We start from the raw sequence: 19396 nt of genomic DNA, 5'->3' as shown, positions 1-19396 counted from the left end.
GATTCCCTTCACTTCTTTTCGTGTCGCCGGTGGCCAGCGCCGATGTTTCTCCTCCCGGCAACAACAGCATATGTGTGTCGGTGGTGTGTGTGTGTGTGGGGGGGGGGGGAGGGGGCAACGCCGCTGGATTACCATCGCGAACCAACAAAAATACGCAATCCAGCAAGATCCAAAGGAGGGAGCGAGAAAAAACGAAAGGCGAGAGAACATCAGCAGTTGCGCATACACGCAACCCGCGAAGAACGAGATAGCTGTAACAATCGTGCTTGGCAAGTACGTGCCTGCGCCGACAACGAGACCGACACACAACCACGCACACACGATACCCGAACCCCCTACCAGCAGCCAGGAGACAAGGGACGAGGGCAGAGGGAGTGGGCGTTTCCACACACACACACACACACACAATCACATACGCGTACAGTCCCATACATACACACATGTGTCTGCAAGCATATGCGTGCGCGAATGTGCGTGCTGGTACGCTCCCTTTCTCCTCTGCCGTCTGTTCTTGTTTCAACAGCTCTTTCCTCACGCCACCACGGCGCGCTTCGTGTTCTTCTTGACGAAGATGGCACGGTCCTTGCGGGTCGCCTTGGTGCGGCGCTGCAGGAGTGGGAAGGACAGGTTCGGGGCGTGGTATTGGGCAATGCTCAGGTGCTTCACCTCGTGGTCCGGGATGCTCTTCACGTTCAGCACCTCGATGTTGTGGTAGCGGGCACGGTGGCGGGAGGCCAGATCGTGGTACGCCTGGCTCACGGCGCCAGTCTTGGAAACGTCGCGGAACTCTTTGACCATGCGCGTGTAGCCGCAGCGCTGGCTGTAGTACGCGATGTCGACCAGGTAGTTGCGCGCCACCAGCTTCGCATCCTTCACGACCTTGCAGGAGAGCACGTCACCGTGAGTGGCCTTGACCTTGTTCTTGACCCTCATCATGCGCCAGAAACGGCTCTTGGCGACGACGAAGTTTGGGGCGAACACCTCAAACTTGTACACGGTCGGCTCAGGGTTCTTCTCCGAGGGCGACTCGCGGCCGACCACCTGGTAGTGGCGCAAGTGCGGCTTGACCATTGTTTCCTCTGTGGTTCACTACACCAACATGTGCCGGAAAAGAGGTGCGGATGTGTGGGGAGATGTTAAAGCGAAAAAGAGAGAGCGATCAAGAGGATTAAGAGGACCGGAAAGGAATGGAGGACTGGGAGCGTTGATGGCAATGGTGGACACCTCAAGTTGCGAATGCTGCGAGCGTCAGCATATGCGAAGATGCAAGCACACGGAGGGCGTTTGGGGCGCTGGCATGCACCCTTCCGAAGAGGATGTGGTGGTGGTGGTGGTGTGTGTGTGTGGGGGGGGGGAAGGGCATGATAAGTGCGTCGTCGGACATGCGTGGCAACGGCGCGATGAGTGCGCACCGACATCTCGGCAGAAGATGGAAGCCTACACGCATTGAAAGTTTCGGGAGTAGCACGCGTTCGTGCAGCGGCGGCTTTGTGCCTCTTTCTTGTTGCTGTCCGTTCATGCGTTTTGCGCGGTAGCTAGCAGAGAAAAGACGCGCGCGCGGCGTGTCTGGGTGCGCTAGGAGCACCGGCGGCACACCGCCGCTCTAAGCCACATAGCAGTTAAAAGACGGAACAGAACGGAAGCTCGCGCCGTCGCTTTAGGAGAAGGAGGGCGCGAGAGGCGCGCCGCGTGCGTGAGAGCAGCTTCACTCACCTCTGACGCTCTGCATGCCTGCGTCACGGTGCTCAGTGCTGTTGCTGCTCGGCTAACAGAAGCTGCAGGACCAGGTCCATGCATGCGCGGTAATCGTCGTACCAGCGGCGGCTCTCTTTGACTGACATGCGAGGAAGTCGACACGACGCGGAGGTGCACCACATGTTTGACGCGACTTCATCCATGCTGGGCGCTCGGCCACTGCCGTCAGCAGCACCACCGTTAGTGTCGCTTCGCGTTGACCGCGCTCCAGCCGATGCATCACAGTCGGCCGCCTTGTCAGCACATGCTTGACTTGGTTTCGCCGTCGCTGCACACACACTCCACCACAGCATCTGCTCTTGGCTGCGGTAAACGCGTGTCACGACGATCGCGCAGGCCACACAGAGATGCGCCACCGGCGCTGGTGGAGGCACCATGGTTGCAGCAGGACGCAGGCTGCTAGCACAGTCCCACATCTGAAGACTCGCCCACACCTGGTGGGCGATACAGCAACGGTTCCATCGTCGCTGCGGGCCAGCTCGTGCGGTTGTCGCAGACGCAGAGAACTCAGTCGCCTCCTGGCTGAGCTGACTCCACCAATCCCTCAATAGCGCTGCGACGAGTACGGTGGCGTCTCCTGTGGATGTCGTGAAGGGGGTTGGGGAAGGCTCGCGTTGCTGCAGCGCACACACCTCGACAGAGTCACAGGTGCTGCTGCTGCGCGTGCAAAACCAAAGTGCCAGAGAGACGGCGATGCCGTGCAGCAATACCTCCTGTAGAGCCCTGCGGCGTACTTCATCGGAGGCAGCCTTTTCCGCACCTCTCGCCTCCACTGTCACCGCCGCCGCCGCCGCCGCTCGACCGCTGCGTGGTACGTAAAGGGCGGATCGGCACGCCGGACGCAGGGCAAGGTACCAGCGCGCGTAAGTCGACGACTGCAGCACTTCTTCAACGTCCTCACTCGAGGTGTACAGCGACGGCTGCGGCACATTTGGAGATTCGCTGCACTGATTCTGAACGCCTGCTGGGGCTGCGGCAGTCGTGGACACTGACCCTTCGCCGCTTGCCGAGGGGCAGTCGCGATGATGCTTCAGCCCAAGAAGGTACGCACAATAGATCGAGTCCAGCGCCGTGGCACTGGTGGCGGCGGTTGTGCCAACGGAACAAGAAAGAGCGGTCGCTCGAGTGGATCGATGATGCGTAAATGCCGAAACTGCGTCGTGGCGAGCCCGTACACTAGGGCATTCGCGTCCGCGCTGTGACAGCCAGCGACGCCGGCGCTTGCGGCTTCTGCCCACGTGCGACCGCCACATATCCACGTTCTCCGGCCCCACAACCGAGGTGCATTCTACTCCAGCGTTGCCGCACCTCTTGGCCGTGGGCGAGTCCGCGTCATGGTGTGTCGGCACTTCTAACTGCGCCTCTTTCACACTCGCCCACTCCACCGATAAAAGGGGATCTTTTTCACACCAGACGAGGTGTTCGTCGCTGTGCCGACAGTGGTGCACAAAGGCCTGCGCTGTAGAGTAGTAGCGACCGTGGTGCAGCGCGGGAAAGAACGTGCTGAGCGCATCCATGTCTGCTCTGACAGTTTGCTCTCTCTTCGCACCAGTGACGCCGAGATCGAAGGAGCTGCCGGTCGTTGCTTCTTCTCGCTCTTGCTGAGAGACGAGAAACTGCCAGTCGGAGGCGTACAAGACGGTGCCCAGTCGAAGACGCCACTCCATCCACTCTTGACAGGCACCACCACCGCTTCGGTAGCTCTCGAATTCAGCTGCGCTACCTGTGTGCGATACACAGCGCACTCTCAGGACCACCCACTGAGTAGAGCACGTAACGTTCGATGGTGGTGCTGCGGAGCTGGCACCTGGGCCTCCGCTGCAGCGGTAACGAAATAAAGAAGCCTCATCGCCGCCTGCAGGTGGCACTGCGAGCTCTGGGCACGAGCCCCACTCTGCAACGACTACCGCCGCGGCGGTGTTGGCACATCGATCCTGCGCACGAGCCGGTTCATATGCCGAGCGCCGGTGTACTCGCAAGAGCGTGCAAGACGTAGAAACGCGGTGCGGCACAGGTGCCTGGCCGAAAACCTCGAGGGCGGGGAGCTGATGCGGAATCGACACGGGCAGACATGACGCGTGCACGCCCCTTGCTATGGTATGCTCGGAGAGTATCGCCGGGTGGGGCATAGGAAAGGAAAAGACTTTTTGCCGCGTGTCGAGCGTTGGGTCAGTCGCCCATGCGCGTGACAGCACACGCACGCATATCAGTGAGAAAACGACGGGGTGGGAGGGGGAGGGAAGGGAAAATAGAGCAGCGACAGGGTGGCGGTGGCAGCAGCGTGCAACAGTGCCCCGGGGGTGCGCCACGAAGCGAGAGGGATGAGGACAGCAGCGGGGCCGAGCTGCGACTCACGTATCGACTCAGCTTCTACACAGGAAGAGCGGCAGAATATCCGAAGAGCAACACCTCTTCGTTGGTGCCAGTAAAGCGGAGGCTGTGCGGATGGGCGCACTCTGAGGTCTCACACCCCCAAACACGGAGCTCGTTGCCAACCCATACGTGCACATCTTGCTACTGTTGAGAGAACCTCTTTCCGTTCCCTCAGACGTTTCGCATGTGCGCAACACAGCTGCGAAACAAGAAAAAAGAGGAAGACACACACATGCACATACACACACACACACAAAATCACATCACAGCCATCTACCCCACCCGTACGCAGGTGCATATCTCCACGGAAAAGCAAACGAAAACAAAACATTCATCGAGGCAACAAGAACACGGCATGAAGGGACGCACACGCGCACCTATGCAACATACCAGCGCACCTGTCGATGTTCCCCCTCTCTCGTCCACAAGACCGAGGGGGAAGTTAAGGGTAGGGGCAGTGGCGGCGGTGGTGGTGGAGTGAGGAGGGGGTGGGAGGTGGGGGGAGAGAAGCATTTGAAAGTGACGAGCACAAGCGAAACAGAGGAAGGAGAGACGAGGCTGACACAGGAGTAGGGCACCATCGGTTCCTCTGAGCCGAAGCAGACACACTGAAAACCACGATCGTTTTCAGTGCGTGCAAGTGTCTAGCTGTGCGCCCCCCCCCCCTCCTCCACCCCATGCCCTGCCACCGCAACCGCTGAAGCACCACGGCAGACATGAATCACTGATATATCCTTGATTCCGGTATCGCTACGTGCGTATGTGCGTGCTTGATCCCCATCCCTCTCCTCATGCACTGTCGAAGAAGAGAGGATGGCACTACATCTCTGGAGAAAGCGAGAAGGAAAGGGCAGCGAGCAAAGCAGGTACGGAGCAGATATCATACAGCACGACCGAGCCTCCCGCCCATATGAGCTCGACTTCTCTGCTGAGGACTGCCCAAGGGTGTCAAGGAGGTTGAGAGAGTGAGGGAGACAGCGAATATGCTGGCTTACAGCTGTGCCGAGTCGTCCTGCCAGGAACACGTACACAATACACACTCTTCGTGGACGCCAACGGATTCGAGGCGCCTATACGTGGAGATGGGCGCGTGCTGTTCGCGTGGCCAACGCGACAAGGACATACAAAAAAGGAGTGGAGAACAAAGCTGCACCCATAGAAAGCCGACACGGATTCGATCGTGGTGCTTTCGCACGTGCATTCTTTTCGCCTTTCGTTTGTTTTTCTCTACCTTGTCACAGGCCCAGTTGCTGCTCGAGGCTGTACGGGTCCACCGTGTTCGACTCCTTCTGACTGCCTGCATCAACCTTGCTGTCCGTTGGCACGTCGGGCAGCTTCGTACCTGGCATAGCCAGTGCGTCAGCAAGGTAGTCAGCGTCGTTTTCCTTCTCCATGTCGAAGTCGAGCGCATCCAGCTCGCCAAGCATCTCGTCCTCGTCGATATCTTCCGGCACGCTGTAGGCGCGGCCCATGATTTCCTGAATCTCCTGCGTGTCCGCATACAGATCGGCGAGTTCGTCCTGCAGGTTCTCAACCTTGTCCATGTTCAGCTTCTTCATGCCCTTACGCAGCTCCTTGTTCGCCTGCTTCATCGCGTCCACCTGCACGTGCGTGTCCTTCATCGTCTCCGTCGTGAAGTGCAGCTGATCCACGTTGAACTGCTGCTGCATCATCATGTCCTGCTGACCCTGGTACATGCGCTTCTGCTGCAGCAACTGCACGGCTCGCTGCTTGTGCCGGCTCTGCGTCATGCCCCGCGAGCGCTGGATCTGCTCCTTCACCTTCATCAGTTCGGCGTCGATCTTAGCGATGCGGGCATCGACGACGTCTGAGCGGCAGCTGATGCGATTGCTGGCATCCTCCAAGGTTGGCTTGGGGGCGTTGTTGGCCTTACCGAAGAGGCGGTTCATTTTTTTAATGATGTTGCTGTTAAGGCGTGGGTGTGTGCGCGGTGAGCGAATTAAAAAACGAAGGAAAGAAGGGCGGTGAGGCAGCAGAGCAAAGGCAGATGGAAGAGGAACAGATGAACGGCGTTCGCACACAACACCACGATCAGCGTCGGCACAGCGGACCAAACTTGCTTCAGTGAAAACAACCAAAAAAAAAAGGAGGGACGCGGGAAGAGGGCAGCCGAAGATGCCAATGGATGAAGAACAAAAGAAGAACAGGATACGTCCACGAAGAGACAGGAGGGGGAGGGGGAGGGAGGGCGAGATGACGCTGTGGGCGGGGGGGGGGAGGAGGAGGAAGTAAACGAAAGAAAACCACCCTCCCGCACACACACACACACACACACACGTACACACGCGAACCACGAGCCCCACCGCCACGAAACAGAAAAAGAACACGAAGAAAGCCCACAAGGCGTGAAAGGAGGGCAAGTGAGGGGGAGGAGTGAAGAAGGAGAGGTGTGAGAAGGCAAGGGAGATGCAGAGCAGAACGCACCAAGAAAAGAAGAAGGCTGAAGACAAAGGCGGTGATGTAGGTGAGAAAGGAGCAGCATACGGGGTGCATGTACGTGTGCGTATATGAGGAGGCAGCAAGCAGCACACCGAGAGAGGGAGAGAAACAGTGGGGCAAAGAGAGCGTCAATGGCGGAGAAGCGTGGCGGAGCAGCAAGTCTGCATATGGAAGCACCAACGATGCGTTGCGTGCGTGTAGTACTCTTCCGTCTTTTTTTTTGGTCTCTTGTGGGGTGCACCAGCGCCACATCGCCCTTGTCACACGAACGTGTTGTGGTGACTGCGCAAGCGCACACAGGCTACGCCGTTCCATTCGCCAGACGCCGTGTTTTTTGGTACACGTCCCGGAGAAGGTAGGCGCACTACTTCATCTTTTTCTTCAACGTGCTTCCATTCTACGCGAGAGAACCTGAGCTGCACTCCACTCTACTGCCCACATGGCGCGTCGCAGGGACACATCCGCGATGGTGCAAAGCAGCGGTAGACACACGCGTTGCAGTAATGCGCCGGCCCAGTTACCTCAACACGACCTCCGCCTCCAACTCTTCTCACCGCCCGCCTCGCAGGCCGCTCGCCACCAATGGTGCATTCCTCGGGGCGGCTCAGGCTTCCCACACCAGTAGGCAGTGAGGATCGTGTGAGAACCTTTCAGTTCACGCTGGCACGTTGCCTATAACATCGATGGCGCAGACGTGCTAACACGGTTGCAGGCTGATCGAACGCCACGTCACCCAAGGGACTTGACCCCCGTCATCAGCAGCGACACATCGCCCCGACTTCCCCCTACGTCATAAGTGCTTGGCCTTGTCACCCGCCAGAAGCGGCTCGGCATTGACAAGGGATAGGGAGGGGGCAGCTGATGTCTGGCTTCCCCCCCCCACACAGTGTTGAGGTGTGTGTGTGTGTGTGTGCGGGGGGGGGAGGGGTGCAGTGGGCGCTGAGATACCACGCACTGAGTTGCACCCCCACCCCTCCCGTCAGCGAGGGCACCGCTTCCAAGCACAAGTACGAGGGAGCGGAAGAAGTAGAGGAGAAGAACGCTCTCCCCCTCCCTCGCACGCCATCGTGGAGTCATGCGGCAAGAGAAGTGGCGCAAAACGCAGCACGCACACAAGCGTCCATTCGTAACGACGGTTTGTTTTCCTGTTATCACGCACAGTCAGATGCCGCAGGCGCCTGTGCGTGCGCGGAGGGCAATATCAAGGCAGCAACCGCGAAACCAACAAACAAGCAGCGTAAGCGGAGATTGAGTGAGAGGGCCTCTCGGTGTTGCATGAGCCGGCCGGGTAATGTACATCGACCGTAGGTAAGAAAAAAAAAACTGGGTTAAGAAAAAACAGACGTAAAGAGAGAGAGAGAGAGCGATCGCTGCGCCCCTCCCCCCATTCCCAACCCGTCACTTGCGGCGTGGGGTGCTGCTGCCAAAGAGCTCTTGGCGTGTGGTGGCAATGGGCAGCGGCACAGTGGCCATGCGGCGGGGCTCAGCCCCTTCGTGCGGCTGCAGCGCGCGCCGCGGAGTACACCCGGACTTTCCTAGCGACGAAATGGAGGCAGAGACGGAAATCGCATGATGCGACACTGTCTGACTTTCGTGCGAGCGCTGGCTCGCCCCACCACCGCTGGCAACCTTGCCGGGTCCACGCTGCTCTTCAGAAAGGCAATCGGTGTCACCGCTGCCGAGCTCCTCGGCCACGTTCGCGTCGCTGTCGTCGTCTGCCTCTACTGCCATGGCTCGGTGCTCGCGCTGGTAAGCGGCTCGGGCCTGCACGGATTGCCGCATACGCATCTTCGCAGCAGCCATTTCTGCCCGCAAGGTTTTGCGTGAGGGTAGGCCGTGGCGCACCGCAACATCGATGGCGGTTGTCGGCGACACCCAAAGGAGAGTTGTGAGCGCCGCCGCGGCCGCGTCGGGCGACTCGATCGCCTCTTTTACAGGGGGAAGGAGTGCGCTGTCAGTCGAATGGCGTAGGGTCAGGATTGGCGGAAGGTCGAGAACCGGCTGCGATGTTGTGTTGCCCGTTGTGGTGAGGGCATTGCCGTGCGCCACTATGGCGGCTTTGGTGCCGAGGGCAATCGTGTGACCATCCTTAACGCATCCCTCCGTGGTGCGCAGCGGCTCTGCGACGCCGCTGCAGGATTCCGCCGGCTGCATTGTCCACTTCAGCAGCGTCTTCATCACCCTCTGCGAGTTCCACAGACGCGCCTTCTCACGGGCAGCGTCGCGGCGCCGCTGCCGTTCCACATACCACGCCGAATTGGCGGAGTCCGGCACCAACGTCGACCCGAGCGATGCAGCTGCGACACTAGTGGTGACTTTCTGCGCAGCCGCCGTGTGGTCCGGCAATAAAGCGCTGGAGGCGCCGACACGTCTTAACACTGGTGTGAGGTAGGCGTCGGACACCAGGACCTGTGCAGCCGTCGGCGGGTTTACCACAACTCCGTGTGACGACCCGCTTTTCTGCGAGGAGCCGTCGATGCGCGTCTTTGGCTGCTTCGCCATCGACCTTCCCCACTGGCTTGTCGCCGCTGACGCCTGTCGCATGTTGCACTGTGGGAGACCCAACGCAACAGTGCCGCTTCGCACTGCTGGACGGCCCACGGCAGCACCAGAGAGTTTGCGCTTCCTCTCCGCTGTCTTATTCCCTGCGGTGCCGAAATCCGCCTGCTCGAGTGTAATCAGACGCTGCAGCGCCTCCTCGCGACGTCGGTGGTGGTTGACTTGCTGCATGACCGTCGCCGCAACGCCACCGCCAGCGAGACTCCTGTGGGACGCGTTGGCTTCGGTGCCCAGATCGGCGTCGGCGTCTACGAAATGATCATGTAACAGACGCGGAGCCGTCGCCGACCCACTCATCGCCGCGTGGCGCGCTTTCCCCGGTGCTTTGCCGCGGAGGAGGCGACCGTGCTCTGCGGTCACACCGGCCCGTCGGTCTGCAGATGCGCGCCGGACCAGTGGTGCGTGTACGCCGTACCCACGGGACGACTGATTTTGAACAGGCGCCGTTGGCACTGGGGGCTGCGTGGATCGAGACTCGCTACTCTCATCCGTGAAGCCAAGCTGGCGCCGCGGCGTAGCCCCGTGTCTCGCCACTTGCTGTGACAAGCCGTTCGGTGTGACGCCGTAGAAAGACTCACCGGGTGCCGTAGGGGCGGGGGCGCTGGCCGGTGGCGTCCCTAACATCTCGTTCTTAGCTTCGATGTTGCAGGGCATTGAATCGATGACGGACGATGCCCCCTCCGGCAGCAGCGGTGGCGGCGACAGCGTATTATCATCTGCGGACGCGAAAGGGTCTGCAACGGACGGCAACAACGATGGCCCTAAAGGCGTGCTTTGCCTCTGCTGCATCCCTGTCAATGCCCCCGACGTGCACTGCGATGAGACAGTTCCGACCGAGTTTTGCACGACCACGCGTAGCACCTGGCGCAGACGCTCTCGGACGGAGGAGGCGCCCGCCTTACACTCTGACAAACGGCAATGGCGAGCGGAGCGATGTCCGCCTGTAGCTCGGCCGGCACAGCAGCGGTCAGCGAAGGCGAAGATGAGTGGGGAGGGGAGCGGTGCTGGCCTTCCCGCTGCCCCCGACGGCACAAACGAAACTGTCGCAGACTCACGGTACGTGCTGTCCCTGTACTCGTCGCGGTGGGGTCGGTGCTTCGCGGCGGGCGGGCTGCTCGATAAGGTGGTTGTTGGAATCTCGGCTGTCGCATCCGGTAAGAGGGACGTGCACCAGGCATGCACCACGGTGCGCGGCTGCGGCGCTGCCGCTAGTGCGTCGCCTTGAGGCTCCACGGGGTCCACAAATTGTGAGAATGCGCGGACGTCAGCGGCCAGCACTGCCCATGCGCTATCGATGAGCTTTGCCTCCTCCTCGCTCTCGTCCTCGCTGGGCGCTGCGTTCATCCACTCGCTTGCAGTCGTGCCGCCCCAAGATTTGTCGTGCAGGTAAAACCGCGTCAAGGCGGCCGAGAGCTCCGTATCTTCGCCACCTAACAGACGCTCGCGCACGTACTGCTGCCGCCACGGCTCGTACGCCTGCCTGGCGGCCCTCGGCAGCTTCGTCATACTCGGTTGCACCCGCACAGGAACATCGTAGCGGCGGCGTTTGCTTTTGTTCGCATCTTCACCTTGACGGAACAGTGGAATGCCGCTGAGCTCGCCGATTAGTGCGACGTGGGGGGCGGACGGCAACGTCCACGACGGCAGCTCCCAGAGCATAACGACAGAGTCCTCTCCGGTCGTGAGAAGTTGGGGAGCAGTGACTGCCGCGTCCCCTACATCAGCTGGCACTGTCGTGAAAAAAGCGCCAGAGACGGTGTCCGCGTGGGCCAGCCAGCGATCAAGCATGCGCCCTTCCCCACCCACCAGCCCGTGCCGCACGCTCCACCCAGCGGTGCTTGCGGCTGGCCTCGGCCGTGCTTGCGCGTCTGCAGCGACCACCTGGCGTGCGGCCTGCAGGACGCTGGTGATGTCGAGCAACGTTACCACGCCGCTCTGGTCGCCTGCGGCGACCAGCCACCGTGCGGCGTGCTGGTGCACGGCGAGCGCGGTAATCGGCTCACGCGTCGGTACCGCGCGGCACTGCCACAACTCCCGGCCGTGCTGCACGTCCCAAAGCTGCACGAGACCGTCGTTGCTGCCGGACAGCACCAGACACACGGCTGCCTCAGCACTGTCTGGCGTAGAGGCGGCGGTGTCATGCGGAATGTGCACCAGACGTGACAAGAAGCCCGTCAGCGATGAGTCCACCAGTTCCACCGCGACCAGAGAACTACTGTTCGCCTGCCCTTCTGCCTCTTCATCTGCCGTCTCGAGAATGGTCGAGTCATCCAGTAAGATCAGAGGACCGGGAAAGACCGCCGCAGGTCGGGGAGCCCGCATGGACAGGTTTGAGCCTCGCCAGTTCAGCTGCTGCGCCGCCGCCCACCCAGGGGGCAGCGGGTTGCACGGGACTGCAGACGTGGCCGCGCTCGAGAGGGGTGCTGTGTACAAGACACGTCGACCACCAACGACAAGCAGATCGACACACGGAAGCCCTAGCACGCTCACGATGCTGTTTTTATCGTCTGCGCGCCAGTCGGAAAGATGGAGCTCACGCACCGGTGCAATCAGCTCCGTCGCTCCGTCAATAGTCGCAGGTGCATGGCTGCCTTCCGGCCTCGTCGTGGAACGCGACAGTCGCAGCGGATACACATACAGGCGGCCGTCCTCACTTGCGGCATGCGACTCCTCGTAACCCTTTCCACGCGTGACGTGACACGCAGCGAGGGCGTAGGTCGTCACCACTCCCGCGGCGCTGCCTGCGTGGGTTACGTTGGCCGTCTTCGCCACCAAAGTGACCGCTGCAAGCGCGTCCACGGTGGCGCCGGTGACACCAGTGCCGACGCGGAGTGACAGTTGCCGCAGAAGTCGAGGCTGGGAAAGCCCACCCGTACCGGGTTCCTGTGAGGAGTCGCGGAGAAGGCAGTCGTACTGCCCGATGACAGGCTCTGACCCGTGCGCAATGAACAGGGACGGCTGCTGCAGATGCGAGGGCTCGTCGTCAGCGGTGTCCGTGTCGCACAAGGCAACAAATCGAACGCCAGCCGCGATGTGCCATGCGCGCAGCACCTGTGCTGTAGGGTTTCTCTGCTTTCCAGTGCGCAGCCGCCACAAGAGCACGTGGCGCGCATCCGCTGTCACGGCGCACTTCAGTGACGCGCACCAGGCGGTGAATATGATCGACGCTGTGTGCCCGCGCGTCACACCAGACTCCGCCGCATGGGCGAGGTACCACGGCACCAAACATAGTCCACCCAGCAGCACTCGGTCAGCACCGTTTACGCCGTCGTAGCGGGCCAGACGCACGTCTTTGGACACACCGCTGACACTGTCGACCGTTCCAGACGACACAGCAGCGGCAGCGCTCCGTGATTCGATTTCGTGGGTGATGAGCTTGCCCGAGAGGGCATCGAAGATGCGCACAACGCGTTCCGTGTCCAGCACGAGCAGAAATAGACCTACCTGGAAGCCGCGTGGCAGTGAAGTACTGCCACCTGCGTCGTCACAGCTGACGACGTCCGGTGACGCCTCGTCGTGGCACTCTGCGAGTAGCTTTCGACGGAAAAGGCTCACGTCCACTGGGTAGCCGCCTCGTGCCGCCATCGATGGTGGGCTGGATGATGATGAGGGGGTGCCGTCAGCGCCGCCCTTTGGCACCACGGTGGTCGCGGTGTCGCGCAACGACACAATGCGTATTGGAGTAGATGAGCTGCCTAGCATGAGGCTCCACCAGCAGAGTGTGTGATCGGCGCTGCCGGTGATGAGCAACTGCTGCCCGGCATCGACGCAGCAGCAAGTGACAAGCCGCGAATGACCATGGGCGCTGCCAACGCGCTGCCGCAGCGCCGACGCTCGTGGTGGAACGGGCATTGAGGAGGACGGACGCACACGGGACATGGGCGTGGGCAGCGAGACGACTACGTTGAGCTGCCGCAGTGGCACACGCAAGCACGAAAGCCGTCGCAGCTGCGTCGTACCGTCTTCACTCACAGAGACAACCACGTCGCGGCTCACGATCACCTCTATGCAGAGCACCGCCGCTGAGTGGAGGAGACCCGAGAAGACGGGAACGCGCACCGCTGGCGTGTCCAGACGAGTCTCGCCGTGCTGGTGCAGGGCGAACCAGCGCTGTGGCAGCACGTAGACCTGCACGAGGCCCTGCGGGAAACCGAGTAGCAGAAGCGGATCCAGGGTTGACTGGGACGACGACGACGCGCCGCTGCCGCACCCGCCGATATTGCTGGTGCGAATCACGGCAGGCGCTGCGGCGAGCGCGATGGCGCACGCGTACCATTGCCGAGGCATGGCTGAGGCGTGCGTGGAGGTCATTGAGGTTGGGGCGACGCTGAAGTGCATCAGCACATCTGCGATCATCATCTCGTGCGGCGCCAAGTGTTCGTAGGTTGGCGCCACCGTGCGCAGGCCTTGGAAGTATTCGTTGGAGGGACTGGCGCGAGCTTCACGGGCCTCGTTTCTGTATGCGCGCACTGTGTAGACGGGTCTGCGCACAACCGCCATGTCAGAAGAGGGTGCAAGGCGATAGCTATACGCGTCCGCCGCGTACCACGTCAGAACTTTGGAAGAGCATTGAGTAACCTGCCGGCTTCCCTCGCCAAGCGCGCCATTGTCGTTGTCCTCGATGGCGTCCTCCCTTCCAGAGCCAGCGCGCGTGGGGCCTCTTCTTGTCTCGGCGACTGCGCCACAGCCCTCCAGCGATTCCCCGCGTGCCCCACGCAACGTGCGGATGATCTCGCCTGTGCCAGTGCGGCACAGCGTCAGCGTTCCGTCGGTAGAGGCGATCACCGCCACCTCGGAGTTGCCGACCTCCCGGCCACTTGTGCGCAAGTCGGTGACGGGGCCACCGAGCGTGACAACATGAATCTCCGGAATGAGCGCGGGGCGTTCCGCAGAGTACAAGGAGTTCACGTGCGACGAGGATACGCGGGGCTGCAGCTCCGACCGCCATAGCTTCACGGCCCCGTCAGCGCCACCTGTTACATAGCGACACGCCGCCGCACACCACACGAGGCGCGTGATGATGTCGCGGTGGAAGAGAAGGTGGATGAAGGGGTGGTGCCGGGCCCAGTCATCACGGTACACGGGTGCCTCCTCCAGCCGGAATGGCGTGGGGGGGAGTATATCAGGGGTGAAGTCGTGAGGAGGGGACTTTGGTGGTGACGGACTAGTCGTTAGCGTTCCAGACTGGGATGAGCGCATGCTTGACAGGCAGGGGAATGGTGAGAAGATTGGCGTGTTTCTGTAGGTGCGTAGGTCTTGGTAGCTACGGCGTTGGGGCTGGAGCAAACGCGTGCGCACCGGCCTTCACGTGTGCGCGGAAAGCCAACGGAAGAGGTGCGGGAGAGGGGAGAGGGACGTGGTGGTCAAAGACAAGCGAAGCGGGTGCAACTAGCCGACTCGAAGTCCCCGCAACAAGAGGGCAGGGAAGGGGATGGGTGGGGGGGGGAAAGAGGGAGCGTACTCCCGCACAAACCTCCCTCCCTCCCCACCGCGACGACGATGAGCACAGAAGAAGAGACTGAATGTGGGTGCTCACAATACGACTGTTCGGTGAGGTCCCCTGTTGCACATGCAGAAAAGTCGCGGCGACGTGTGCGCGTGTGTGTGCGTATGGGAGAGACCGGCGAGAGTATTGATGGGCTTCGCAAGTCAGGGTACGCGAGACGGAGAAAGGATCGAGGGAGCTCACAAACACAGGCGCAGGACACAGACGAGAACACGAGCACAGGCACAAATGCCGCGGCGCACAGCAGTGGCCCGCGTCGAGCGAGCACGTAAAAAAAAGGAGGAAGTCTGCCGAAGCGTGAAAGAAGAACGGGTGCGCGCGCCCACAAGCATGCATACAAGCGTGCTGCGATGGTCACATGAGCCATCTGTGAGATAGAGAGAAACGAGAAGGCAACCAAAATGTAGCAGACCGAAGAGAAAACAATGGGAGAGGATGGGGCCACAGGAGAGAGAGAGGCAGGAAGCCTGCGCGCGCCACGGCAGCCGTGGCGCACGGTGGAGAGGAGTGAGGGTCATCGCGTCAAGGGAAGCAGAGGCGGCGCTGCACCCCCCGTACACCGAAAGGGTTAGGAGAGCGGAGAGAGAGATGGTGGTTGTGGAAGATGCACCAACAAAATTCACGAAGAGGAAGCAAATACGCAAAAAGCCTGCGCCATCCTGAATTCATCCGTGACGCATAGGTGTGAGGGGAAGGGGAAAGGGGAGGGAGGGAGGGTGCCTACACTGTGATGCGTTCCAGTACCTTGTACAGCCTCTCTGCATACTTATCAGGCGCAATCACGCTGATGGCACGCCGATCGTTGACGAAGCCCTTCGCAAAACTTTCCAACTTTTTGACCGAGTTGTATGTCTGCAGCACATCGATGATGCCGAGGTAATACACCTCCTCACGCGCGGTCGTGTCGTCACCAGGGGTGTAGATCGGTAACGACAGCAATCCACCGTCACATCCGTGGATGCAGACGTAGACGTCATCGTCATAGTCGCTTCGTTGCGCATCAACAGAGGACGGCGACAGCGTCGGTTCCATTGCCCCCACGCTAATGCTCTCCCCGTCTGCGGCAGCCGTTTTGTCCGTCGCGTGCATGACCTCACTGCAGGTTTGCCCGATGTGCCCCTGTGTCACGACAGCGCTGCTGCCGAGTGTGTTCACGTGGCCGGCGTGGTGCTGCCCGCGCAGGAGCAGGAGTGTCTTGGAAGGGCCCTCTTCGCGTGAGAAGAGGCGACTACGGACACCGATCATGCAGCTGAAGTCTACCACGTTGAGCTGGCGCAAGAATTCAACGTCGGACCGTAGCTGGGCAAGCACGATGGCGCGCTGATACGTGCCGCACATGATGAGCTGCGGAGGTAGATCGTTATCCTTCAGCAGGAGAGCGCCGAAGGCCGTGCGCGGCGGCGGTTTGCCCGGTTGCAGCGCCGTCCGGTTCACTGTGCTGCCCTTCACATCGTAGATGCGGTGAATGTAGTACGGCGTCGTGAAGACATTCTGCATAAGGACAAAGTGCTGTACCACTCCCGCCTTCCACCACCGCAGCGTCGCCAGCGCGTAGAAACGTGGCAGCAGCGTATGCGGGTTGCGCTCGCAGTAACGCACATATGCCGGCAGGAACTTCCGTAGCAGGAACTCCATCTCTCTGGGCCGAACCGTTTTCATGACAAAGTCGCTGAAGTACAGCAAGGTTGTCCCGCTCTTGCCAGGCGACACGGTGATGCGCCACGCGGTTGTCTCGTCCGCACCAGCTGAGGCGCCGACACGGAGACGCTGCTGCGGCTGTGCTGCGCGCCAGCGCCGAGGGTCCGTCCCTTCACCGCCGTCCGCATCGGACTGCGACGCCGACGAGGTTGGTATAAAGGAGCGGCGGAAGCGTTCAACGTCCATGCGCAGAAAGTCGCGGATTTGGTTGAAGATAACCGGCGCGTGCATCTCGACCTGCACCTCGTCGAGGCGACTGAAGTGCTTCTTGGGGACGTGCATGCGGCGGTCACCGCTGGCCGCCGCCACGAAGGCGACGCCGGCCTTGGAGTTTGTGGGGCTGGATGCAGTAGACGCGTTGAGGGACGTTGATGACGGCTGCTTGGCCCCATCCTTGCCGCTGCTGTAGCGCGACAGGTGATTGCCTGTCCAGTCTGACTTGGTGGTCTTCGAAGGTAGATCGGCGGAGAGACGAGCGAGCAGTAGACAGGCAAACGGGTCGAGGTTGTCGTCGCGGGCGCCGAGCATGTCGCTCTCCCTCTCTGGAGCCTCTTCGTCGTCGTTTCCGGCTGCGGTGCTTCCCAGGTCGTCGTCGCGACGCGCACCGCTGCTAAGCAACGCATCCTTGCCGGTACCCTCCGCGAAGCAGCGGCGCAGCTCTGCGTCACGGTTCTCTGCCTCAAACGCCGGCAAACTCTCCTCCGCCGCCTGCGATGACGTCAAGCGCCTTGGGGCGTCTTGCACGCAGCGAAAGTGCAGGAGCAGAGACTCCTCAATGGCTCGCTTTAGCGCCGTGTCACTTACGCCCTTGGGGTAGAGCATCTGAGGGATTCTTACGGAGGTTGGAGCGGCCGCCATCGACTCTGGCTGCGGGATTCCAGAGGCGGTTCCGGTCGTCAGCGTCGTGGAGCCGGAGGTGCCGCCGGCAGCACGCCCGTCGGATAGAGGACCCAACAGGAAAGAGGCTGAGCCGGGCGAAGAGGAGGACGATGACATCTCCGCAAATGATGTCGCTCTCGAGTGCGAGCCGGGTGGAAGGTACTTCTCCGGCGAAGACGACAACACCGGCGCCGTTGCCTCGTTTGCCGGCCGCGCTTGAATTGTGTCAAGCAGCGCCGCCTCCAGCACCTTGCAGAGGTACCAGCTGTTGTTCTTTACAGCGTCGCTCACGGCACGGCCAATTTGATTCGGGTTCCTCGTAGACCCACTGTAAGTGGGTGTAGCGGTTGCCGCAGCGTTGTTGTGGCCATTTGCCCTTCCGCGTCTCGTGCGGCTGTCGATCCTCCTCCCCCTGCCATCCCACGCCGCCACGCTGCGGTCGAGAGGGGACTGCGCCCCTTCTCCACCTTGTCCGGCACTTGCACCCCGCAGCGCGGCACCGAGAGGCGTTATTTCCGCACTGTCATTTTCACGGCTCGGCCCAGCGGCACCGCTGCCTGCCGCATCGTAAATGGGGCCCAACATCTGCTCCAGCCGCAGCCGGCGCTGCGATTTGCGGTCCTGAAAGCGCTGCAGCATCGCTTCAGCCGACAGGTCGTCAACGGCGTGCGCGCCGTACGCGGCAGACCTGTCAGGCGGTACTCGTGAAGCCGTCGCTGAGGAAGGGCTGGCCAGTAGGGCATGTTGTTGATCTATTTGATCGCGGCCGTCCTCGATGATGTCGAGCTTTGCCGCCGGTGACGGTGGCGCTGCTGCCGCCTCCATCGACTGCGCCGGCGCCGCTTTCACGGGTGGAGACGCGGGCGAGACCGGCGTGTCCGTGCCGCTCGAGTTCCCCCGCTCTGCCTCCAGTTGCTCCTGCTGAGGGAGCTCGCTGTGCAGCTGCTCGGCGTCGCGCAGTAGCGACCGCACCACTGTGGTGCGCTGCTGCCTTTCCTTTATCCGTTGCAGCATGCGGGTGCGTAGGGCTGTGGCTTGTTCGTCTATTATGTCGGAGCGCGTCTGCTGCGGCTCCGCTTCTGCAGCGTCTGATACGGCTAAAGCACTATCGGAGACAGAGCACACTGCCGCTGCACTGGTGTTAGCCAGTAACTGGTGCTGCTGCTCGCGCAGCTTGAGGAGTTGCAGCCGCAGGAGATGATTTTCGCGCCTCAGTCGACGCAGCTGCAGATCTTTCTCTCTCTCGTTGGTGCGCGCAGAGGGTGCTGCCGGAGGAGGTACCGTGTCTTCGCGATCGTGGGGAACGGCTTCATCGGTGCCGCCGTCCACTGAGACTTTGGCGTGCGCATCGCGTGACTCCATCCGCTGAACCGGTGTGCGGTGCTGTGGTTTCTCGAGTAGTCAACAGCTCTTAAGGAGAAAAGACGAGAAGAGCACGCACGCGAGACGGTTGAGGGGCGGTGCGCGGTCACACTTGTGCGCCACTAAGTGACGGGGTTTCTCAGGCAATGAAGGAGATGAGCAAATGTGGCGACAGTTTGGTTTGGGTGCGGGGGCCGCTCGAGTGTGTGTGTGTATGTGTATGTACTCGAAGGGAGGGAGGAGGAGGCGATGGTGATCTTCCTCGACAGAGAAGTTGGGAAAAACAAAGAAACCTGCACCTATGTAGTGTGCAGGTGCGCGAAAGCATGAGAAACAGAACAGAGGTGTGTTGAGATGGGCGTCTTTGTGCGTGGACACGTGCGCAGGTCAGACTGCACGTGGGCGGCAAAAAGCAGCGGCATGCCGAGAGAAAGAGCGCATGAGGAGGGGGGGGTGCATGCAGCACATCCTTGCGGCGTCACCGCAGACAGACAGACAGACAGACACACACACACACACACGATACGCGTTCTCCTGCTCCTCCGCCCCTGCCTCTCTCTCTATGTACGTCCGCAGGAAAACCAAAGAGAGACAAGGGAACATCAAACTCAATGAATGTTTGTGCGTGTGTGTGTTTGGGTTCCTTTTTTTGTTTGTGTCTTTCATCGGCGCGACACGTGACCACTCGTCGTCACGCTTTCGCTTGTATGTGCTGGGAGAGACACGTCAACGGTACCCCTCTTCGCCTTCAACTGGAGGAGCGACACCCACACATACACACACGCACACACAAATAAAGGCCAA

General features: G+C 61.0%; 5 protein-coding genes across 5 annotated transcripts; all 5 read right to left on the bottom strand.

Moving 5' to 3' along the window:
• Window positions 1-531: 531 nt before the first annotated feature.
• On the bottom strand, window positions 532-1071 carry LMJF_35_0600 (putative 60S ribosomal protein L18a; the record flags this gene model as incomplete). Its single annotated transcript, XM_003722407.1, has 1 exon — window positions 532-1071. One exon carries the CDS (start codon window positions 1069-1071, stop codon window positions 532-534), a length of 540 nt encoding a protein of 179 aa, XP_003722455.1.
• Window positions 1072-1745: 674 nt separating this feature from the next.
• Window positions 1746-3884, bottom strand: LMJF_35_0590 (conserved hypothetical protein; the record flags this gene model as incomplete). The annotated part of the gene is made up of 1 exon (XM_003722406.1): window positions 1746-3884. One exon carries the CDS (start codon window positions 3882-3884, stop codon window positions 1746-1748), a length of 2139 nt encoding a protein of 712 aa, XP_003722454.1.
• Window positions 3885-5363: 1479 nt separating this feature from the next.
• On the bottom strand, window positions 5364-6038 carry LMJF_35_0580 (conserved SNF-7-like protein; the record flags this gene model as incomplete). The annotated part of the gene is made up of 1 exon (XM_003722405.1): window positions 5364-6038. The coding sequence occupies one exon, from the start codon at window positions 6036-6038 to the stop codon at window positions 5364-5366; it is 675 nt and encodes a 224-aa protein (XP_003722453.1).
• A 1948-nt stretch (window positions 6039-7986) lies between these two features.
• LMJF_35_0570 (conserved hypothetical protein) lies at window positions 7987-14346 on the bottom strand (the record flags this gene model as incomplete). Its single annotated transcript, XM_003722404.1, has 1 exon — window positions 7987-14346. One exon carries the CDS (start codon window positions 14344-14346, stop codon window positions 7987-7989), a length of 6360 nt encoding a protein of 2119 aa, XP_003722452.1.
• A 1027-nt stretch (window positions 14347-15373) lies between these two features.
• LMJF_35_0560 (putative phosphatidylinositol-4-phosphate 5-kinase-like) lies at window positions 15374-18592 on the bottom strand (the record flags this gene model as incomplete). Its single annotated transcript, XM_003722403.1, has 1 exon — window positions 15374-18592. One exon carries the CDS (start codon window positions 18590-18592, stop codon window positions 15374-15376), a length of 3219 nt encoding a protein of 1072 aa, XP_003722451.1.
• Window positions 18593-19396: the final 804 nt, after the last annotated feature.

This window comes from Leishmania major, chromosome 35 (assembly GCF_000002725.2).
Source record: "Leishmania major strain Friedlin complete genome, chromosome 35".
Lineage (NCBI taxonomy): Eukaryota > Euglenozoa > Kinetoplastea > Trypanosomatida > Trypanosomatidae > Leishmania > Leishmania major.
The sequence above is the reverse complement of the archived record's forward strand: the minus strand, read 5'-3'. Positions and strand labels throughout refer to the sequence as shown.